We start from the raw sequence: 25,304 nt of genomic DNA, 5'->3' as shown, positions 1-25,304 counted from the left end.
AATGGTTTTTACCCCCAGGTGTTCTGTTTAGAATGGTGTTTTCCCCCAGGTGTGCTGTTTAGAATGTTTTTTTCCTGCTAATTGCATTTTGGCAAATATTTGAATATGCTGTTTTATTGGCTGGTTGATTAACACTTGTTCTATGATGATGCACCACCATAATGTAAATGTGATTTGTGTCATTCTGAGCAGCGTGGTGGACATGGGTTATGCACCCAATCCATATGGGGCCGGTACATTCCTTAACTGGACGTTAAATTAAAATCTTCCCAGTCACATTGTCCGGAAACCCTGAAACACACACACACACACACACACACACACACACACACACACACCCTCACGGGCCTCAGTAATGATTGATTAGGGTTCTCACCTTCACCATGTTCCTGGAATGGTCCGTCTTCACCGGAACCTTCATCTGAAACACCCGGCCAACCACAGCAGACGAGTCAGGGAACCCTGACACTCCCCTTGCTCCTACTGCAGACTGCTGAACTGCATCCGCCACCGGCTCCAAGGCCTCCACCGCCTGGAAGTCTGACAGTATGGAGGAGTGCATGGAGGCCTCCAGCTCCCCGGGTCCGTCCACCATCATGTCCCCCAGCACCTCCACCTGTCCCTGGGATTGATCCAGAGGCCAGGCTCCTTGAGCCAGAGTTACCATGAGAGCCAGTAGCAGCAACACACTAGCCCTGCAACCCACAGCTAAGCTCCCCAGACCAGGCATCTCCGCTCTAGCCTCCTCCGCCGCTCGACACTCTCCTCTCTGTTTATTGGGCATTCTTTGTCTTTTGTTAACTATCTCTCACACAAAGGAGGATGTCCCCTGGAGAGGACAGCATGCAACCCAACCACACACCGACAGACACAAAGCTGATCCTACCCGACCCAACCTCCGCTTTTCTTTTCAATAGGGGCTCCTTCTCTCTCTCTCTCTCTCTCTCTCTGAGTCCCCTCTCCTTTGATTTCTCTCTCTCCTTTTCTCCTCTCCTTTCCTCTTGTTTCCCTTGTTCCTTTGTCAGAGGCTCTTCAGTGGTTCGTAGACCCCATTGTTAACCCAGCATTTTAGACCTGCAGAACGAGAAGAAACAGCGATTCATTAAGACATGCTTTAAATACCAGGAGGAGTTTTAAAACTGCTAGACAGGTTCAATATTTAACCTCAACTTTAAACACCTCGGAGTTCATTCCCTCTCTATCACCTTAAGAGTTAGGTTAATTATCTGTAGTCTACACAAATCCCATTGTCAATAACATTCCAGGCAACAATGTGCATGCTTCCACACACCATGTGTGTAGCTATAGCAACATAATCCCAGGTGTGTAGCTATAGCAACATAATCTCCGGAGTGTAGCTATAGCAACATAATCCCATGTGTGTAGCTATAGCAACATAATCCCAGGTGTTTAGCTATAGCAACATAAACCTAGGTGTGTAGCTATAGCAACATAATCCCAGGTGTGTAGCTATAGCAACATAAACCCAGGTGTGTAGCTATAGCAACATAAACCCAGGTGTGTAGCTATAGCAACATAAACCCAGGTGTGTAGCTATAGCAACATAATCAGACTAACATTCAAACTGAAAGAAACAACTTTCAACTGAAGGAGGAGAGGAGGAGGAGGGGGGGGGGGGGGGGGGGGGGGGACGAAAACACATCTCTCTCTAGTTCTGTCTGTACCTGATTCTAACATGTAGCCTTTGTTGTGATCTTTAAAAAATATATCTGATAATTAGACGATTAAGACACATTGTGATCTGATTGTGGTCAGATCTTATAAGTGTAAACAGACAAGATCGGGTCAAGATCAGGACAAAAGGGTGCATGTCAACAGAAGATATAAACAGGGCTTCTGTCTCCCTCTGTCTCCCATTCGCTGTCTGTCTTTCCTTCTCTCTCTCTCTCTCTCCCTCCCACGCTGTCTCTCCAACGTTCCCCCTTTCTTTGCCTCTGTGTCTCGCTCTGTGAATTCCCCAAGTCATTACAGCCAGAACAGCCCTGTCTTCCCCTCTAAAGGCAGAAAGACCCTGCCTCCCTCCCATTGACTAGTGAAACATGGTGAAACAGGGGTCACCTTACAATACCAGCCCAGCTCAACTGAAGCTTTTCTTGGAAGTGCTGAGATGAATGCATGACTTTTCCTTTGTATCGGTCTGGCTGGTGAGCTCAACTCAGGGCTGTTATTCATACATGTCTTTCATGAGGGGGAGGGAGGAGAGAAAGAGAAAGGGATGTGGCAACAGAGAGGAGAAGCTGCCTAAAATGGTGTGTGTGTGTGTGTGTGTGTGTGTGTGTGTGTGTGTGTGTGTGTGTGTGTGTGTGTCTAGAGTAGGTGGGGCAGCTCCACATATCTATACAACACACAGCTGATTTCCCTGGAGGGCTCAGCCCCTCTCTACTGGGAGCTCAGGGAAACAACTGAACCAGAGAGGTGGGAGAGGGAAGAACACGTGTGAGAGAGTTGGAAGGAGAGGGAGAGAGAGGTGGGAGAGTTGGAAGGAGAGGGAGAGAGAGGTGAGAGAGGGAAGAACACGTGTGAGAGTGTTGGAAGGAGAGGGAGAGAGAGGTGGGAGAGGGAAGAACACGTGTGAGAGAGTTGGAAGGAGAGCGAGAGAGAGGTGGGAGAGGGAAGAACACGTGTGAGAGAGTTGGAAGGAGAGCGAGAGAGAGATGGGAGAGGGAAGAACACGCGTGAGAGAGTTGGAAGGAGAGCGAGAGAGAGGTGGGAGAGGGAAGAACACGCGTGAGAGAGTTGGAAGGAGAGCAAGTGAGAGGTGGGAGAGGGAAGAACACGTGTGAGGGAGTTGGAAGGAGAGCGAGAGAGAGGTGGGAGAGGGAAGAACACGTGTGAGAGAGTTGGAAGGAGAGGGAGAGAGAGGTGGGAGAGGGAAGAACACGTGTGAGAGAGTTGGAAGGAGAGGGAGAGAGAGGTGGGAGAGGGAAGAACACGTGTGAGAGAGTTGGAAGGAGAGCGAGAGAGAGGTGGGAGAGTTGGAAGGAGAGCGAGAGAGAGAGGTGGGAGAGATTTGGAAGGTGAGAGAGACAGAGGTGGGAGAGTTGGAAGGAGAGCGAGAGAGAGAGGTGGGAGAGTTGGAAGGAGAGCGAGAGAGAGAGGTGGGAGAGATTTGGAAGGCGAGAGAGAGAGAGAGTTGGGAGAGATTTGGAAGGAGAGCGAGAGAGGTGAGAAAGATTTGGAAGGAGAGTGAGAGAGAGAGAGGTTAGGAGAGATTTGGAAGGAGAGCGAGAGAGAGAGGTTAGGAGAGATTTGGAAGGAGAGCGAGAGAGAGATGTTAGGAGAGATTTGGAAGGAGAGCGAGAGAGAGAGGTTAGGAGAGATTTGTAAGGAGAGTGAGAGAGAGAGGTTAGGAGAGATTTGTAAGGAGAGTGAGAGAAAGAGGTTAGGAGAGATTTGGAAGGTGAGAGAGAGAGAGGTGGGAGATATTTGGAAGGAGAGAGAGAGAGAGGTGGGAGAGATTTGGAATGCGAGAGAGAGAGAGGTGGGAGAGATTTGGAATGCGAGAGAGATAGGTGAGAAGGAGAAGAAAGGAGAGAGAGATGAGAGGAACACAAGAGAGCATTGGGAGAGGGCAAGGCAGAAGTGGGAGAAACAAGAGAAGAGGAGAAAGGAGAGAGGTGAGCGAGAGGGACCTAGTCACATACGCTTATGTATTGATTATTCCCCAGAAGAGAGGAGAATGTAACTCAGCATAAACAACAACTCAAGGGTTCCTAAATCCACCAGAACACCATGTTGTTTCCTAAGCTCTGCTTGGTCCTGTCATTTACTGCACATAGCCAAGTTCTGAATTAATCAACAGAATGCAAAAGATTCCATTTGAAAATGTTCAAGTTAAACAACAGTGCAGAATCGAAGAAAATACCAACTAAAAACATGTCGTTTTTTGGGGGGCAGAAAGTGACAGATATGAGGCCTAATGCATAAGATGTCTTATCATAGAAAACAACAAAAAACAGTAGTCTGTTTTGTGAACACAATCACTGAAAACTGCAGTGAAACCTTCGGCCCTCTGTTATTAAGTGCAATGAAGTTGAAGCCACACGGGATTCCAGAATCAGAATCCCTGAAATCATATCATCCATCATTGTTGATAACAGGTAAGCTACTGTGTCCACAAAAGGCACAGACCCTCGCTCCTCCTTCTAGTATTCAGCCTGAACAATACGCCTGATGGAACAGAGAGTGGCCTGATGGAGTAGGGAGTGGCCTGATGGAGTGGCCTGTTTCTCCACCATAACTGGGAAAGTGGCCTGATGCACCAGGGAGTGGCCTGATGGAATAGGGAGTGGCCTGATGGAGTGGCCTGTTTCTCCACCATACCTGGGAAAGTGGCCTGATGCACCAGGGAGTGGCCTGATGGAATAGGGAGTGGCCTGATAGAATAGGGAGTGGCCTGATGGAATAGGGAGTGGCCTGATGGAGTAGGGAGTGGCCTGATGGAGTGGCCTGTTTCTCCACCATAACTGGGAAAGTGGCCTGATGCACCAGGGAGTGGCCTGATGGAGTAGGGAGTGGCCTGATGCACCAGGGAGTGGCCTGATGGAGTAGGGAGTGGCCTGATGCACCAGGGAGTGGCCTGATGGAGTAGGGAGTGGCCTGATGGAGTGGCCTGTTTCTCCACCATACCTGGGAAAGTGGCCTGATGCACCAGGGAGTGGCCTGATGGAGTAGGGAGTGGCCTGATGCACCAGGGAGTGGCCTGCTGGAGTAGGGAGTGGCCTGATGCACCAGGGAGTGGCCTGATTGAGTAGGGAGTGGCCTGATGCACCAGGGAGTGGCCTGCTGGAGTAGGGAGTGGCCTGATGCACCAGGGAGTGGCCTGATTGAGTAGGGAGTGGCCTGATGCACCAGGGAGTGGCCTGATTGAGTAGGGAGTGGCCTGATGCACCAGGGAGTGGCCTGATGGAGTAGGGAGTGGCCTGATGCACCAGGGAGTGGCCTGATTGAGTAGGGAGTGGCCTGATGCACCAGGGAGTGGCCTGATGGAGTAGGGAGTGGCCTGATGGAGTAGGGAGTGGCCTGATGGAGTAGGGAGTGGCCTGATGGAATAGGGAGTGGCCTGATGGAGTAGGGAGTGGCCTGATGGAGTGGCCTGTTTCTCAACCATACCTGGCAGAGTGGCTTGATGCACCAGGGCGGACCAGGGAGTGCCCTGATGGACTGGCCTGGCGGAGTGGCCTGATGGACTGGCCTGGCGGAGTGGCCTGATGGACTGGCCTGGCGGAGTGGCCTGATGGACTGGCCTGGCAGAGAGGCCTGATGGACTGGTCTGGCAGAGTGGCCTGATGGACTGGCCTGGCAGTATTAAAGAATTTCAGATCTGCTTCCCAAATGGCACCCTAGTCCCTATATAGTGCACTACGTAGGGTGCCTTTAGGGATTAAAGCCAGAACTGTCTCCTCTCTGGTAGTCTAGCAGATTGATAAAGAGCTCCTTTCAGCACTCGGAGAAGTGAAGGGGGCTATTCAGAGGGTAAAACGTCCGTCTTCACATAGCTGCATTCCCCTCTTGATCAACCGACCCTTCACCTGTCACCCCGGTACAAGGAGAGACCTGAGACCGGGTAGTCAGACAGGCATCGACGATCACCCACCCCCCCCCAAAAAAGTGCGGAGTCCGCAGTGCATCCCAAATGCCACCCTATTCTCTATGTAGTGCACTAGTTTTGATCAGGGTCCAAAGGGCTTTGGATGTAGGGGATAGGAAAATAGGGTACCGTTTGGTAAGGAAGCAGAGCCGGAGCCTGAACCTGAGCTGGCTATGAGCTCTGGGCCGTGGAATGGAATGGACTTTGGCTTCCTGAGAGCCTTCTCACATAAAAAAAAAGAGATGCTTCATCAAAAGGGGGGGCGAGATCAGAGGGGTCTACAGGCACACAGACCTGGGCTCTGGCAGTACCATCCACACTGACTGACTGGGCCTTTGTGAAGGAGAGAGACTGAGAGACAGACCGAGACGAGAGACCGAGAGAGACAGAGAGAGACCGAGAGACAGAGAGAGACAGAGACCGAGAGACAGACCAAGACGAGAGACCGAGAGAGACAGAGACCGAGAGACAGAGAGAGACCGAGAGACAGAGAGAGACAGAGACCGAGAGACAGACCAAGACGAGAGACCGAGAGAGACAGAGACCGAGAGACAGAGAGAGACCGAGAGACAGAGAGAGACCGAGAGACAGAGAGAGACAGAGACCGAGAGACAGACCGAGACGAGAGACCGAGAGAGACAGAGACCGAGAGACAGAGAGAGACAAAGACCGACAGACAGAGAGAGACCGAGAGACAGAGAGAGACCGAGACAGATAGACAGACAGAGACCGAGACAGACAGACAGACAGACAGACAGAGACCCAGACAGACAGACAGACAGACAGACGAGACAGACCACGAGACCGAGACAGACAGACACCGAGACCGAGAGACAGACAGACACCGAGACAGACAGACACTGAGACGAGACAGACCCCGAGACAGAGACAGACAGACACCGAGACCGACAGACAGACAGACACCGAGACAGACCGAGACCCAGAGACACAGAGACAGACTGACAGAGAGACAGACCGAGACCCAGAGACACAGAGACAGACTGACAGAGAGACAGAGACACAGAGACAGACTGACAGAGAGAGAGGCCAGTTATGATGGCTGATACACAGAGACAGACTGACAGAGAGAGAGGCCAGTTTTGATGGCTGATACGCAGAGACAGACTGACAGAGAGACAGACTGACAGAGAGAGAGGCCAGTTTTGATGGCTGATACACAGAGACAGAATGACAGAGAGAGAGGCCAGTTCTGATGGCTGATACACAGAGACAGACTGACAGAGACAGACTGACAGAGAGAGAGGCCAGTTCTGATGGCTGATACAGTCCACTGCCCAAAGCTCAGAGATTAAGATTTAAATAGAGGTGGGTGGCTAGGAGTGGTGTGTGTATGTAGATGCCTGGGAGGTGGAATGAAAGGTGAGTGGGAGAGGTGAGGAGTGGACTGGTCTGAAAGACAAACTGCCTGAACCAGGTCACAGCATGGAGAGGTGAGGAGTGGACTGGTCTGAAAGACAAACTGCCTGAACCAGGTCACAGCATGGAGGGGTGACGGACAGTTCCCAGTCTGAACCAAGTCACAACATGGAGGGGTGACAGGTAGTTCCCAGTCTGAACCAAGTCACAACATGGAGGGGTGACAGGTAGTTCCCCGTCTGAACCAAGTCACAACATAGAGGGGTGACAGACAGTTCCCAGTCTGAACCAAGTCACAACATGGAGGGGTGACAGACAGTTCCTGGAGGCGCCATGGTAACACCTTTGTCCAGCGTAGAATGAGGCCGGGGGACTAACTGTGGCTTTAGAATAGAAGAGACAGACAGGCTTTAGAATGACTAAAATGACTCATGTCCACTCCAGAATATTCTAACAACACATTCTAGCCACTCAATGTTCTCACGACACATTCTAGCCACTCTGAATGTTCTAACGACACATTCAAGCCACTCTGAATGTTCTAACAACACATTCTAGCCACTCAATGTTCTCACGACACATTCTAGCCACTCTCAATGTTCTAACGACACATTCTAGCCACTCTGAATGTTCTAACGACACATTCTAGCCACTCTGAATGTTCTAACGACATATTCTAGCCACTCAATGTTCTAACGACACATTCTAGCCACTCTGAATGTTCTAACGACACATTCTAGCCACTCTGAATGTTCTAACGACACATTCTAGCCACTCTGAATGTTCTAACGACACATTCTAGCCACTCTGAATGTTCTAACGACATATTCTAGACACTCTGAATGTTCTCACGACACATTCTAGCCACTCAATGTTCTAACGACACATTCTAGCCACTCTGAATGTTCTAACAACACATTCTAGCCACTCTGAATTTTCTAACGACACATTCTAGCCACTCTGAATGTTCTAACGACACATTCTAGCCACTCTGAATGTTCTAACGACACATTCTAGCCACTCTGAATGTTCTAACGACACATTCTAGCCACTCTGAATGTTCTAACGACACATTCTAGCCACTCTGAATGTTCTAACGACATATTCTAGCCACTCAATGTTCTAACGACACATTCTAGCCACTCTGAATGTTCTAACGACACATTCTAGCCACTCTGAATGTTCTAACGACACATTCTAGCCACTCTGAATTTTCTAACGACACATTCTAGCCACTCTGAATGTTCTAACGACACATTCTAGCCACTCTGAATGTTCTAACGACACATTCTAGCCACTCTGAATGTTCTAACGACACATTCTAGCCACTCTGAATGTTCTAACGACACATTCTAGCCCCTCTGAATCTTCTAACGACACATTCTAGCCACTCTGAATGTTCTAACGACACATTCTAGCCACTCTGAATGTTCTAACGACACATTCTAGCCACTCTGAATGTTCTAACGACACATTCAAGCCACTCGGAATGTTCTAACGACACATTCTAGCCACTCTCAATGTTCTAACGACACATTCTAGCCACTCTGAATGTTCTAACGACACATTCTAGCCACTCTGAATGTTCTAATGACACATTCTAGCCACTCTGAATCTTCTAACGACACATTCAAGCCACTCAAAGTTCTAACGACATATTCTAGCCACTCTGAATCTTCTAACGACACAATCTAGCCACTCAATGTTCTAACGACACATTCTAGCCACTCTGAATGTTCTAACAACACATTCTAGCCACTCTGAATGTTCTAACGACACATTCAAGCCACTCTGAATGTTCTAACGACATATTCTAGCCACTCTGAATGTTCTAACGACACATTCTAGCCACACAGTTTCAATGGAAACAGGATACACCTGAGCTCAATTTCGAGTATCAATAGGGTCTGAATACTTACGTAAATAATGTATTTCTGTTTTTAACTTTTGTTTATACATTTGCAAACATTTCGACAAACTTGTTTTTGCATTACTATTAGTGTGTGTAGATTTATGAGAAGAAAAAAACTAACAATTTAATCAGTTTCAGAATATGTCTAACGAAACAAAATGTGGAAAAATTGAAAGGGGTACTTTCCGAATACACTGTATATAATTTAGATAATTTTTTGTCTACAAGGCAGATCCTACAGGTCCTAGTTTCTGCCTTCTTAACAGCACTGTCAACAAGGCAGATCCTACAGGTCCTAGTTTCTGCCTTCTTAACAGCACTACCAACAAGGCAGATCCTACAGGTCCTAGTTTCTGCCTTCTTAACAGCACTACCAACAAGGCAGATCCTACAGGTCCTAGTTTCTGCCTTCTTAACAGCACTACCAACAAGGCAGGTCATACAGGTCCTAGTTTCTGCCTTCTTAACAGCACTGTCAACAAGGCAGATCCTACAGGTCCTAGTTTCTGCCTTCTTAACAGCACTGTCAACAAGGCAGGTCCTACAGGCCCTAGTTTCTGCCTTCTTAACAGCACTGTCAACAAGGCAGGTTTTACAGGCTCTAGTTTCTACCTTCTTAACAGCACTGTCAACAAGGCAGGTCCTACAGGCTCTAGTTTCTACCTTCTTAACAGCACTGTCAACAAGGCAGATCCTACAGGCCCTAGTTTCTACCTTCTTAACAGCACTGCCAACAAGGCAGGTCCTACAGGCCCTAGTTTCTACCTTCTCAACAGCACTGTCAACAAGGCAGGTCCTACAGGCTCTAGTTTCTACCTTCTTAACAGCACTGTCAACAAGGCAGATCCTACAGGCCCTAGTTTCTACCTTCTTAACAGCACTGCCAACAAGGCAGGTCCTACAGGCCCTAGTTTCTACCTTCTTAACAGCACTGTCAACAAGGCAGGTTTTACAGGCCCTAGTTTCTACCTTCTTAACAGCACTGTCAACAAGGCAGGTCCTACAGGTCCTAGTTTCTACCTTCTTAACAGCACTGTCAACAAGGCAGGTCCTACAGGCTCTAGTTTTGTCACACCTGGACTACTGTCGTGTGGTCAGGTTCCACAAAGAAGGACTTAGGGAAATTGCAATTGGCTCAGAACAGGGCAACACAATTGGCCCTTGGATGTACACAGAGAGACATTAATATGCATGTCAATCTCTTCTGGCTCAAAGTGGAGGAGAGATTGACTTCATCACTACTTGTATTTATGAGAGGTATTGACGTGTTGAATGTACCGTGCCGTCTGTTTAAACTACTGGCACACAGCTCAGACACCCATGCATACCCCACAAGAAATGCCACCAGAGGTCTCTTCACAATCCCCAAATCCAGAACAGACTATGGGAGGTGCACAGTACTACATAGAGCCATGACTACATGGAACTCTATTCCACAGTACTACATAGAGCCATGACTACATGGAACTCTATTCCACAGTACTACATAGAGCCATGACTACATGGAACTCTATTCCACATCAGGTAACTGATGCAGCAGTAGAATCAGACTTTTAAAAAAGAGGAAAATACACCTTATGGAACAGCGGGGACTGTGGACACACACACACACACACACACACACACACATACACACACACACACACACACACACACACACACACACACACACACACACACACACACACACACATGATAACATACACACACGTTCACATGGATTTTGTGTTGTAGATGTGGAGGAGTGGCCTGAGGGCGCACACATAGAAGTTGTGAATTCTGTAATGAAAGTATTGTAAAGTTTTTAAAACTGTATAATTGACGTAATTTTGATGGACCCGAGGAAGAGTAGCTGCTGCCTTGGCAGGAACTAATGGGGATCCCTAATAAACCCCAGGAAGAGAAGCTGCTGCCTTGACAGGAACTAATGGGGATCCATAATAAACCACAGGAACAGTAGCTGCTGCCTTGACAGGAACTAATGGGGATCCATAATAAACCCCAGGAAGAGTAGCTGCTGCATTGGCAGGAACTAATGAGGATCCAAAATAAACCCCAGGAAGAGTAGCTGCTGCCTTGGCAGGAACTAATGGGGACCCAAAATAAACCCCAGGAAGAGAAGCTGCTGCCTTGGCAGGAACTAATGGGGATCCATAATAAACCCCAGGAAGAGTAGCTGCTGCCTTGGCAGAAACTAATGGGGATCCATAATAAACCCCAGTAAGAGAAGCTTCTGCCTTGGCAGGAACTAATGGGGATCCATAATAAACCCCAGGAAGAGTAGCTGCTGCCTTGACAGGAACTAATGGGGATCCATAATGAACCCCAGCAAGAGAAGCGGCTGCCTTGGCAGGAACTAATGGGGATCCATAATAAACCCCAGGAAGAGTAGCTGCTGCCTTGACAGGAACTAATGGGGATCCATAATAAACCCCAGGAACAGTAGCTGCTGCCTTGACAGGAACTAATGAGGATCCAAAATAAACCCCAGGAAGAGTAGCTGCTGCCTTGGCAGGAACTAATGGGGACCCAAAATAAACCCCAGGAAGAGAAGCTGCTGCCTTGGCAGGAACTAATGGGGATCCATAATAAACCCCAGGAAGAGAAGCTGCTGCCTTGGCAGGAACTAATGGGGATCCATAATAAACCCCAGTAAGAGAAGCTTCTGCCTTGGCAGGAACTAATGGGGATCCATAATAAACCCCAGGAAGAGTAGCTGCTGCCTTGACAGGAACTAATGGGGATCCATAATAAACCGCAGTAAGAGAAGCTGCTGCCTTGGCAGGAACTAATGGGGATCCATAATAAACCCCAGGAAGAGTAGCTGCTGCCTTGGCAGGAACTAATGGGGATCCATAATAAACCCCATGAAGAGAAGCTGCTGCCGTGGCAGGAACTAATGGGGATCCATAATAAACCACATGAAGAGTAGCTGCTGCCTTGGCAGGAACTAATGGGGATCCATAATAAACCCCAGGAAGAGAAGCTGCTGCCTTGGCAGGAACTAATGGGGATCCATAATAAACCCCAGGAAGAGTAGCTGCTGCCTTGGCAGGAACTAATGGGGATCCTTAATAAAACCCAGGAAGAGAAGCTGCTGCCTTGGCAGGAACTAATGGGGATCCTTAATAAACCCCAGGAAGAGAAGCTGCTGCCTTGGCAGGAACTAATGGGGATCCACAATAAACCCCAGGAAGAGTAGCTGCTGCCTTGGCAAGAACTAATGGGGATCCACAATAAACCCCAGGAAGAGTAGCTGCTGCCTTGGCAGGAACTAATGGGGATGCATAATAAACCCCAGGAAGAGTAGCTGCTGCCTTGACAGGAACTAATGGGGATCCATAATAAACCCCAGGAAGAGTAGCTGCTGCCTTGACAGGAACTAATGGGGATCCCTAATAAACCCCAAGAAGAGTAGCTGCTGCCTTGGCAGGAATTAATGGGGATCCATAATAAACCCCAGGAAGAGTAGCTGCTGCCTTGGCAGGAACTAATGGGGATGCATAATAAACCCCAGGAAGAGTAGCTGCTGCCTTGGCAGGAACTAATGGGGATCCACAATAAACCCCAGGAAGAGTAGCTGCTGCCTTGACAGGAACTAATGGGGATCCATAATAAACCTCAGGAAGAGTAGCTGCTGCCTTGGCAGGAACTAATGGGGATCCATAATAAACCACAGGAAGAGAAGCTGCTGCCTTGGCAGGAACTAATGGGGATCCATAATAAACCCCAGGAAGAGTAGCTGCTGCATTGACAGGAACTAATGGGGATCCATAATAAACCCCAGGAAGAGTAGCTGCTGCCTTGACAGGAACTAATGGGGATCCATAATAAACCCCAGAAGAGTAGCTGCTCCCTTGGCAGGAAGTAATGGGGATCCATAATAAACCCCAGGAAGAGTAGCTGCTGCCTTGACAGGTACTAATGGGGATCCATAATAAACCCCAGGAAGAGAAGCTGCTGCCTTGACAGGAACTAATGGGGATCCATAATAAACCCCAGGAACAGTAGCTGCTGCCTTGACAGGAACTAATGAGGATCCAAAATAAACCCCAGGAAGAGTAGCTGCTGCCTTGGCAGGAACTAATGGGGACCCAAAATAAACCCCAGGAAGAGAAGCTGCTGCCTTGGCAGGAACTAATGGGGATCCATAATAAACCCCAGGAAGAGAAGCTGCTGCCTTGGCAGGAACTAATGGGGATCCATAATAAACCCCAGTAAGAGAAGCTTCTGCCTTGGCAGGAACTAATGGGGATCCATAATAAACCCCAGGAAGAGTAGCTGCTGCCTTGACAGGAACTAATGGGGATCCATAATAAACCCCAGTAAGAGAAGCTGCTGCCTTGGCAGGAACTAATGGGGATCCATAATAAACCCCAGGAAGAGTAGCTGCTGCCTTGGCAGGAACTAATGGGGATCCATAATAAACCCCAGGAAGAGAAGCTGCTGCCGTGGCAGGAACTAATGGGGATCCATAATAAACCACATGAAGAGTAGCTGCTGCCTTGGCAGGAACTAATGGGGATCCATAATAAACCCCAGGAAGAGAAGCTGCTGCCTTGGCAGGAACTAATGGGGATCCATAATAAACCCCAGGAAGAGTAGCTGCTGCCTTGGCAGGAACTAATGGGGATCCTTAATAAAACCCAGGAAGAGAAGCTGCTGCCTTGGCAGGAACTAATGGGGATCCTTAATAAACCCCAGGAAGAGAAGCTGCTGCCTTGGCAGGAACTAATGGGGATCCATAATAAACCCCAGGAAGAGAAGCTGCTGCCTTGGCAGGAACTAATGGGGATCCACAATAAACCCCAGGAAGAGTAGCTGCTGCCATGGCAGGAACTAATGGGGATCCATAATAAACCCCATGAAGAGTAGCTGCTGCCTTGGCAGGAACTAATGGGGATCCATAATAAACCCCAGGAAGAGAAGCTGCTGCCTTGGCAGGAACTAATGGGGATCCATAATAAACCCCAGGAAGAGAAGCTGCTGCCTTGGCAGGAACTAATGGGGATCCACAATAAACCCCAGGAAGAGTAGCTGCTGCCTTGGCAAGAACTAATGGGGATCCACAATAAACCCCAGGAAGAGTAGCTGCTGCCTTGGCAGGAACTAATGGGGATGCATAATAAACCCCAGGAAGAGTAGCTGCTGCCTTGACAGGAACTAATGGGGATCCATAATAAACCCCAGGAAGAGTAGCTGCTGCCTTGACAGGAACTAATGAGGATCCCTAATAAACCCCAAGAAGAGTAGCTGCTGCCTTGGCAGGAATTAATGGGGATCCATAATAAACCCCAGGAAGAGTAGCTGCTGCCTTGGCAGGAACTAATGGGGATCCACAATAAACCCCAGGAAGAGTAGCTGCTGCCTTGACAGGAACTAATGGGGATCCATAATAAACCTCAGGAAGAGTAGCTGCTGCCTTGGCAGGAACTAATGGGGATCCATAATAAACCACAGGAAGAGTAGCTGCTGCCTGTTTCGTGCTTTTGTAAAATATTAGCATTTATGAGGCCAGCAAACATATCACACGCTAAGAATGTATTTCCTCCAACGTGACAAAGAGAAAAGTACCTCTCACGGGGCCCAAAACACAAGTTTTCTGGAGAAATCTGCACGTCCAGAATGAGGAGAAATCCGCACACAATGCATCCCTGACCACCTCCTGAAATAGTAAGTCAGATCTGAACACAAATCAGACGACAAAGCAACGTTTGTGTCTCTAGACCCGTCTTTTCAATGCGATTTTCGTCTTCTGACAGGAGAAGCATGTTAAGTGCTTCTCCACCTGCATTGCTTGCTGTTTGGGGGTTTTAGGCTGGGTTTCTGTACAGCACTTTGAGATATCAGCTGATGTAAGAAGGGCTATAAAAATACATTTGATTTGAAGTGTCAAGTGTAGGACGTGACCTTAGAGACTTACCCAGAAAGTCTCAGTGTTGTAATCATTGCCAAAGGTGATTCTAACATGTATTGACTCAGAGCGTTGAATACCTATCTAATCAAGATTTAAATTCAATTCCAAAAATATGTAACATCTTTCTTCCACTGACAGAGTATTTTGTGTAGATTGTTAACAGAAAATTACAATTAAATCCATTATATTCCCACTTTGTAACACAACAAAATGTAGAAAAAGTCAAGGGGTGTGAATACTTTCTGAAGGCTCTGTACATAGAGAGTTCTGTTGATCTGTTCTAGTGCAGGTCTATGCAGGGGCATTTGGTTTTCCTGGCCTGGATTGTAATGCATTGTCATCATGCCTATGACCCGTGACTGAAAGGTCATCCTGCTTGAGTTTAGTTTATTTAGATACCCATTAGTCCATCAGGGAACTTCCTGGCGTCCTATTCCTGGGTTCCTGCTCTATACAGAGATTCCACAGCGTACGATAATCATGGATTCTAATTGCCAGACTAGACCATCAACACTTCCAGAATAACTCATGTCATGCTCAAGGTATTTATACACTGGGAGAAATGTATTCTACTTTGAAAAATGGAAACACAGCATCATAATGTTATGTTAGTGTAATTTGTTCTCCTGTGTACTGTGACTAGAATTTGTTTGATCTGTGTGTACTATTTTGTAATTGTACATATTACTGTGCATCGTTGGTGCATAAGAACATAAGCATTTTGCTACACCTGCGATAACATCTGCAAAATATTTGTATGCTGAGACCAATAAAATTAGATTTGATACTGAATAAATATATACAGTGGGGCAAAAAAAGTATTTAGTCAGCCACCAATTGTGCAAGTTCTCCCACTTAAAAATATGAGAGAGGCCTGTAATTTTCATCATAGGTACACTTCAACTATGACGGATAAAATGAGAAGAAAAAAAATCCAGAAAATCACATTGTAGGATTTTTAATGAATTTATTTGCAAATTATGGTGGAAAATAAGTAGTTGGTCAATAACAAAAGTTTATCTCAATACTTTGTTATATACCCCTTGTTGGCAATGACAGAGGTCAAACGTTTTCTGTAAGTCTTCACAAGGTTTTCACACACTGTTGCTGGTATTTTGGCCCATTCCTCCATGCAGATCTCCTCTAGAGCAGTGATGTTTTGGGGCTGTTGCTGGGCAACACGGACTTTCAACTCCCTCCAAAGATTTTCTATGGGGTTAAGATCTGGAGACTGGCTAGGCCAATCCAGGACCTTGAAATGCTTCTTACGAAGCCACTCCTTTGTTGCCCGGGCGGTGTGTTTGGGATCATTGTCATGCTGAAAGACCCAGCCACTTTTCATCTTCCATGCCCTTGCTGATGGAAGGAGGTTTTCACTCAAAATCTCACGATACATGGCCCCATTCATTCTTTCCTTTACATGGATCAGTCGTCCTGGTCCCTTTGCAGAAAAACAGCCCCAAACTCAGCATTCTTTGTCCTCCAAACAAGACGAGTTGAGTTTTTACCAAAAAGTTATATTTTGGTTTCATCTGACCATATGACATTCTCCCAATCTTCTTCTGGATCATTCAAATGCTCTCTAGCAAACTTCAGACGGGCCTGGACATGTACTGGCTTAAGCAGGGGGACACGTCTGGCACTGCAGGATTTGAGTCCCTGGCGGCGTAGTGTGTAACTGATGGTAGGCTTTGTTACTTTGGTCCCAGCTCTCTGCAGGTCATTCACTAGGTCCCCCCGTGTGATTCTTGGATTTTTGCTCACCGTTCTTGTGATCCTTTTGACCCCACGGGGTGAGATCTTGCGTGGAGCCCCAGATCGAGGGAGATTATCAGTGGTCTTGTATGTCTTCCATTTCCTAATAATTGCTCCCACAGTTGATTTCTTCAAACCAAGCTGCTTACCTATTGCAGATTCAGTCTTCCCAGCCTGGTGCAGGTCTACGATTTTGTTTCTGGTGTCCTTTGACAGCTCTTTGGTCTTGGCCATAGTGGAGTTTGGAGTGTGACTGTTTGAGGTTGTGGACAGGTGTCTTTTATACTGATAACAAGTTCAAACAGGTGCCATTAATACAGGTAACGAGTGGAGGTCAGAGGAGCCTCTTAAAGAAGAAGTTACAGGTCTGTGAGAGCCAGAAATCTTGCTTGTTTGTAGGTGATCAAATACTTATTTTCCACCATAATTTGCTAATAAGTTCATTAAAAATCCTACAATGTGATTTTCTGGATTTTCTTTTCTCATTTTGTCTGTCATAGTTGAAGTGTACCGATGATGAAAATTACAGGCCTCTCTCATCTTTTTAAGTGGGAGAACTTGCACAATTGGTGGCTGACTAAATACTTTTTTGCCGCACTGTATATATATATATAAATATATATGCATATAAACAGCATGGTGTTTAAAGTTATGGTGTATTTTTATTGCATAATTAAGAGATCAAATTAATATTTAGGGTGAAACAATTATACACGGGATCATTCCGCTCGGCTAAGTTGGTATAATAAAGGTAAGGACTAAATGTAATATCAGTTCTTTTAAAGCTACAGGGATCCGGGAAGCTGTTCCCAGAGGCTCATACTTCAGCTGCTCAAGAAAACAAGTGGTCCCCATTTTGATTGTCTGTTTTTTCAAATCCCAGGATGTAGCTTAGCTTTATAAACAAAGCATTCCTGTCCTGTCTGACAGACAACATTTTCTTACTGGAGGTACACATACTGTATAGGTGACAATTTCCCCCCGTTTCCCCCCGTATAAATGAACATAATTACCCGCTGAACTCTGTGTCATCTAATGATGATGCCATATTTTGTGTTTTTTGGACGGTAGCCTAATGGTTCTTGTAAGCAGGCAGAGATGAACGTTTTAGGCGATGAACGTCTCTGAATTAAAAACAACCAATTCACACAGGGGGACATGGAACGGGGACGACTGAGGCAAAATGTGACAAACTAATTTAGGCCTTGGCCTGCTTTTAGCCCTAATGCTTTAGAATAACTATCCTGCTTTTAAAACACTTTGGTGGAGTTGATGATAGAGACTGTACAGTAATTCATTTTCTCAGGCTACTTCAGACCACGTCTCATCTATCCTAGATTAAACGCCTAACTTTACTGCTTGAATGAATGAGTGTAAAACCCGTGAAAAATACAGCCAACCCCAGCTTGTGGCATAATGGAGCATTTTAATGGAGAGCTGTTGCTGCCCGAAAGATGGAACGCAGAGTAGTGAATAAAACAGAACCCTTAAAAAAGGGACAGCTCACCCGAAAAACAAAGTTTGTCTGATGTTTTCGGACGTCAAAAGCGGTTTTATGTTTTAGATGAAATCCACGAAATCAAAAAGATCATCACCATGTAATGTCCAGACATAATTCAGTTTATTCCTGTTTTTTTGTTGTTGTTGTCTAGGCTACTTAACCACAACGCGAGGCTAACTGTCACTGTGGATAGTGTGACATCTGGGGGAAGCTTGAAGCCACTTGAGATAATACATTAGAAAGATGACATCATAACATGACATCATCAGACTCCACCTCCAGCCATCTCTATCATTAAAACTACCATGACATCATCAGACTCCACCTCCAGCCATCTCTATCATTAAACCTAACATGACATCATCAGACTCCACCTCCAGCCATCTCTATCATTAAACCTAACATGACATCATCAGACTCCACCTCCAGCCATCTCTATCATTAAACCTAACATGACATCATCAGACTCCACCTCCAGCCATTTCTATCATTAAACCTAACATGACATCATCAGACTCCACCTCCAGCCATCTCTATCATTAAACCTAACATGACATCATCAGACTCCACCTCCAGCCATCTCTATCATTAAACCTAACATGACATCATCAGACTCCACCTCCAACCATCTCTATCATTAAACCTAACATGACATCATCAGACTCCACCTCCAGCCATCTCTATCATTAAACCTAACATGACATCATCAGACTCCACCTCCAGCCATCTCTATCATTAAACCTAACATGACATCATCAGACTCCACCTTCAGCCATCTCTATCATTAAACCTAACATGACATCATCAGACTCCACCTCCAGCCATCTCTATCATTAAACCTAACATGACATCAGACTCCACCTCCAGCCATCTCTATCATTAAACCTAACATGACATCATCAGACTCCACCTCCAGCCATCTCTATCATTAAACCTAACATGACATCATCAGACTCCACCTCCAGCCATCTCTATCATTAAACCTAACATGACATCATCAGACTCCACCTCCAGCCATCTCTATCATTAAACCTAACATGACATCAGACTCCACCTCCAGCCATCTCTATCATTAAACCTAACATGACATCATCAGACTCCACCTCCAGCCATCTCTATCATTAAACCTAACATGACATCATCAGACTCCACCTCCAGCCATCTCTATCATTAAACCTAACATGACATCATCAGACTCCACCTCCAGCCATCTCTATCATTAAAACTACCATGGCATCATCAGACTCCACCTCTAGCCATCTCTATCATTAAAACTACCATGACATCATCAGACTCCACCTCCAGCCATCTCTATCATTAAACCTAACATGACATCATCAGACTCCACCTCCAGCCATCTCTATCATTAAACCTAACATGACATCATCAGACTCCACCTCCAGCCATCTCTATCATTAAACCTAACATGACATCATCAGACTCCACCTCCAGCCATTTCTATCATTAAACCTAACATGACATCATCAGACTCCACCTCCAGCCATCTCTATCATTAAACCTAACATGACATCATCAGACTCCACCTCCAGCCATCTCTATCATTAAACCTAACATGACATCATCAGACTCCACCTCCAACCATCTCTATCATTAAACCTAACATGACATCATCAGACTCCACCTCCAGCCATCTCTATCATTAAACCTAACATGACATCATCAGACTCCACCTCCAGCCATCTCTATCATTAAACCTAACATGACATAATCAGACTCCACCTTCAGCCATCTCTATCATTAAACCTAACATGACATCATCAGACTCCACCTCCAGCCATCTCTATCATTAAACCTAACATGACATCAGACTCCACCTCCAGCCATCTCTATCATTAAACCTAACATGACATCATCAGACTCCACCTCCAGCCATCTCTATCATTAAACCTAACATGACATCAGACTCCACCTCCAGCCATCTCTATCATTAAACCTAACATGACATCAGACTCCACCTCCAGCCATCTCTATCATTAAACCTAACATGACATCATCAGACTCCACCTCCAGCCATCTCTATCATTAAACCTAACATGACATCATCAGACTCCACCTCCAGCCATCTCTATCATTAAACCTAACATGACATCATCAGACTCCACCTCCAGCCATCTCTATCATTAAACCTAACATGACATCATCAGACTCCACCTCCAGCCATCTCTATTATTAAACCTAACATGACATCAGACTCCACCTCCAGCCATCTCTATCATTAAACCTAACATGACATCATCAGACTCCACCTCCAGCCATCTCTATCATTAAACCTAACAAGACTGTCTATATAGCCTAGAGTCTGTTTCTATGGATATCAGGCTGGTAGTAGACCCAGGATGTTGGGGTGGTAGGGTAGCCTAGTGGTTAGAGCGTTGGACTAGTAACCGAGAGATTGCCAGTTCAAATCTTAAAGTTGACAAGGTATAAATTTGACAAGGTACAAATACCTGGTCTACAGTATCTTGGTCATTTTTTTTTTAACCTTTATTCAACTAGGCAAGTCAGTGGCAGCCTTACAATGATGGCAAAAAACAACATATGAGAGTGCGCTGACCCTGGTGCTAGAGGGGGTACAGCTGACCCTGGTGCTAGAGGAGGTACAGCTGGAGGTTGAATGTTTGAAGGGGTACGGGACTATAAAACATTTTGGGAAACACGGCTGTAGACGGTCAGACAGATGAGAGGAGATGACAACACAGGCCTATTTTGGCAAGCCCCGTCCGCTAGGAGACTCCATACCCAGTGTAATTAGGCTAACCCGTCAGCCGACTGAAGCATATCCGACTAGACTCACTGACTGGTGGAATTCCTACACTAGCCAATGGGATGAGGCCTTGCTGACCTGTCAGAGCCTCACCCAATCAACACACCACATGCCCTTTCAAAGTCTCCCAATAGAACCAGAGACACAGCTGATACCTGTTCTATTAATGGCAGTAGGCAGGCAGGGTGAGAAGAGAGGGAGGCATTCCTATCACAGGACAACATAGAGAGAACGTCGAGAAGAGGTAGAGCTAAGCAGACAGGCGACAAGGCCAGGGAGGAATGGTGCCACACAGACACTCAGAACATCTCTTAAAAAAAAAAAGATTAGCATACATTTAGGTTCTGATTACTGGACTAAATATCCTGTTTTAATAGAGAATCTCTATTTAGTCCAGAACAAGGACTACATTTAATCTGGTTCCAGATTAAATAAGTATTTTAACTCTACAGGTCAACGGAATAGTTCTAGGAAGAAGAAGACAGGCCAAATCATCCTTCTGGTTCCCGAGTGGCGCAGCTGTCTATGGCACTGCCGTGTCTGGTTCGAATCCAGGCTGTATCACATCCGGCTGTGATTGGGAGTACCACAGTGCGGCATGGAATTGGCCCACCTCCGTCCGGGTCTGGACGGGGTAGGCCGTCATTGTAAATAAGATTTTGTTCATTACTGACTTGCCTCGTTAAATAAACGTAAAATAAAGAAGTATTAAAAAAATATTTCAAAAATAAAATTTAACCTACTGTAGGAGGCGAGCATCCTCTTAGTTCAACTGAACATACTGTAGGAGGCTGTAGGAGGAGAGCATCCTCATAGTTCAACTGAACCTACTGTAGGAGGCTGTAGGAGGCGAGCATCCTCATAGTTCAACTGAACCTACTGTAGGAGGCGAGCATCCTCTTAGTTCAACTGAACATACTGTAGGAGGTGAGCATCCTCATAGTTCAACTGAACATACTGTAGGAGGTGAGCATCCTCATAGTTCAACTGAACATACTGTAGGAGGAGAGCATCCTCTTAGTTCAACTGAACATACTGTAGGAGGCTGTAGGAGGCGAGCATCCTCTTAGTTCAACTGAACCTACTGTAGGAGGCTGTAGGAGGAGAGCATCCTCATAGTTCAACTGAACCTACTGTAGGAGGCTGTAGGAGGAGAGCATCCTCATAGTTCAACTGAACCTACTGTAGGAGGCTGTAGGAGGCGAGCATCCTCATAGTTCAACTGAACCTACTGTAGGAGGCGAGCATCCTCTTAGTTCAACTGAACATACTGTAGGAGGTGAGCATCCTCATAGTTCAACTGAACATACTGTAGGAGGTGAGCATCCTCATAGTTCAACTGAACATACTGTAGGAGGAGAGCATCCTCTTAGTTCAACTGAACATACTGTAGGAGGAGAGCATCCTCATAGTTCAACTGAACATACTGTAGGAGGAGAGCATCCTCTTAGTTCAACTGAACATACTGTAGGAGGAGAGCATCCTCTTAGTTCAACTGAACATACTGTAGGAGGAGAGCATCCTCTTAGTTCAACTGAACATACTGTAGGAGGAGAGCATCCTCATAGTTCAACTGAACATACTGTAGGAGGAGAGCATCCTCTTAGTTCAACTGAACATACTGTAGGAGGAGAGCATCCTCTTAGTTCAACTGAACATACTGTAGGAGGCGAGCATCCTCATAGTTCAACTGAACATACTGTAGGAGGAGAGCATCCTCTTAGTTCAACTGAACATACTGTAGGAGGAGAGCATCCTCTTAGTTCAACTGAACATACTGTAGGAGGAGAGCATCCTCTTAGTTCAACTGAACATACTGTAGGAGGTGAGCATCCTCATAGTTCAACTGAACATACTGTAGGAGGAGAGCATCCTCTTAGTTCAACTGAACATACTGTAGGAGGCGAGCATCCTCATAGTTCAACTGAACATACTGTAGGAGGCGAGCATCCTCATAGTTCAACTGAACATACTGTAGGAGGCGAGCATCCTCATAGTTCAACTGAACATACTGTAGGAGGCGAGCATCCTCATAGTTCAACTGAACATACTGTAGGAGGCGAGCATCCTCTTAGTTCAACTGAACATACTGTAGGAGGAGAGCATCCTCTTAGTTCAACTGAACATACTGTAGGAGGAGAGCATCCTCTTAGTTCAACTGAACATACTGTAGGAGGTGAGCATCCTCTTAGTTCAACTGAACATACTGTAGGAGGTGAGCATCCTCATAGTTCAACTGAACATACTGTAGGAGGCGAGCATCCTCATAGTTCAACTGAACATACTGTAGGAGGCGAGCATCCTCATAGTTCAACTGAACATACTGTAGGAGGCGAGCATCCTCATAGTTCAACTGAACATACTGTAGGAGGCGAGCATCCTCATAGTTCAACTGAACATACTGTAGGAGGCGAGCATCCTCATAGTTCAACTGAACATACTGTAGGAGGTGAGCATCCTCTTAGTTCAACTGAACATACTGTAGGAGGCGAGCATCCTCATAGTTCAACTGAACATACTGTAGGAGGCGAGCATCCTCATAGTTCAACTGAACATACTGTAGGAGGCGAGCATCCTCATAGTTCAACTGAACATACTGTAGGAGGCGAGCATCCTCTTAGTTCAACTGAACATACTGTAGGAGGAGAGCATCCTCTTAGTTCAACTGAACATACTGTAGGAGGAGAGCATCCTCTTAGTTCAACTGAACATACTGTAGGAGGTGAGCATCCTCATAGTTCAACTGAACATACTGTAGGAGGCGAGCATCCTCTTAGTTCAACTGAACATACTGTAGGAGGAGAGCATCCTCTTAGTTCAACTGAACATACTGTAGGAGGTGAGCATCCTCATAGTTCAACTGAACATACTGTAGGAGGCGAGCATCCTCTTAGTTCAACTGAACATACTGTAGGAGGAGAGCATCCTCTTAGTTCAACTGAACATACTGTAGGAGGTGAGCATCCTCATAGTTCAACTGAACATACTGTAGGAGGAGAGCATCCTCATAGTTCAACTGAACATACTGTAGGAGGAGAGCATCCTCTTAGTTCAACTGAACATACTGTAGGAGGCGAGCATCCTCCTAGTTCAACTGAACATACTGTAGGAGGCGAGCATCCTCCTAGTTCAATTGAACATACTGTAGGATGGTGTAGGAGGAGAGCATCATCTTAGTTTAACTGAACCTACTGTAGGAGTCTGTAGGAGGAGAGCATCCTCTTAGTTCAACTGAACCTACTGTAGGAGGCTGTAGGAGGAGAGCATACTCTTAGTTCAACTGAACCTACTGTAGGATGGTGTAGGAGGAGAGCATCATCTTAGTTCAACTGAACCTACTGTAGGAGGCTGTAGGAGGAGAGCATACTCTTAGTTCAACTGAACCTACTGTAGGAGGCTGTAGGAGGAGAGCATCCTCTTAGTTCAACTGAACATACTGTAGGAGGCGAGCATCCTCCTAGTTCAACTGAACATACTGTAGGAGGCGAGCATCCTCCTAGTTCAATTGAACATACTGTAGGATGGTGTAGGAGGAGAGCATCATCTTAGTTCAACTGAACCTACTGTAGGAGGCTGTAGGAGGAGAGCATACTCTTAGTTCAACTGAACCTACTGTAGGAGGCTGTAGGTAGTTCAACTGAACATACTGTAGGAGGAGAGCATCCTCATAGTTCAACTGAACATACTGTAGGAGGAGAGCATCCTCATAGTTCAACTGAACATACTGTAGGAGGAGAGCATCCTCTTAGTTCAACTGAACCTACTGTAGGAGGCGAAAATCCTCCTAGTTCAACTGAACATACTGTAGGAGGCGAGCATCCTCCTAGTTCAATTGAACATACTGTAGGATGGTGTAGGAGGAGAGCATCCTCTTAGTTCAACTGAACCTACTGTAGGAGGCTGTAGGAGGAGAGCATCCTCTTAGTTCAACTGAACCTACTGTAGGTTGAGAGCATCCTCTTAGTTCAACTGAACCTACTGTAGGAGGCGAGCATCCTCTTAGTTCAACTGAACATACTGTAGGAGGAGAGCATCCTCATAGTTCAACTGAACATACTGTAGGAGGAGAGCATCCTCTTAGTTCAACTGAACCTACTGTAGGAGGCGAGCATCCTCATAGTTCAACTGAACATACTGTAGGAGGAGAGCATCCTCATAGTTCAACTGAACATACTGTAGGAGGAGAGCATCCTCTTAGTTCAACTGAACCTACTGTAGGAGGCGAGCATCCTCTTAGTTCAACTGAACATACTGTAGGAGGAGAGCATCCTCATAGTTCAACTGAACCTACTGTAGGAGGCTGTAGGAGGAGAGCATCCTCTTAGTTCAACGGAACCTACTGTAGGAGGCTGTAGGAGGAGAGCATCCTCTTAGTTCAACGGAACCTACTGTAGGAGGCTGTAGGAGGAGAGCATCCTCCTAGTTCAATTGAACATACTGTAGGAG

General features: G+C 46.2%; 1 protein-coding gene across 3 annotated transcripts in view; it reads right to left on the bottom strand.

The window, feature by feature from the left end:
* The window catches only part of LOC110494819 (dystroglycan 1), a 103,951-nt gene that overhangs the window by 43,668 nt on the left and 34,979 nt on the right, over positions 1-25,304 (bottom strand). For all 3 annotated transcript variants that reach the window (XM_036950949.2, XM_090206498.1, XM_036950950.2), the window contains one exon: positions 377-1,074. In XM_036950949.2, coding sequence (XP_036806844.2) covers positions 377-784 — 408 coding nt within the window. In that variant the 5' untranslated portion in view covers positions 785-1,074. The remainder of the gene's footprint in view (positions 1-376; positions 1,075-25,304) is intronic.

The sequence above is a fragment of the Oncorhynchus mykiss genome, chromosome 17 (genome assembly GCF_057628025.1).
Source record: "Oncorhynchus mykiss isolate SJ-2025 chromosome 17, ASM5762802v1, whole genome shotgun sequence".
Taxonomy (NCBI): domain Eukaryota; kingdom Metazoa; phylum Chordata; class Actinopteri; order Salmoniformes; family Salmonidae; genus Oncorhynchus; species Oncorhynchus mykiss.
Note: the sequence above shows the minus strand (reverse complement) of the source record. Positions and strands in the feature narration are given on the sequence as shown.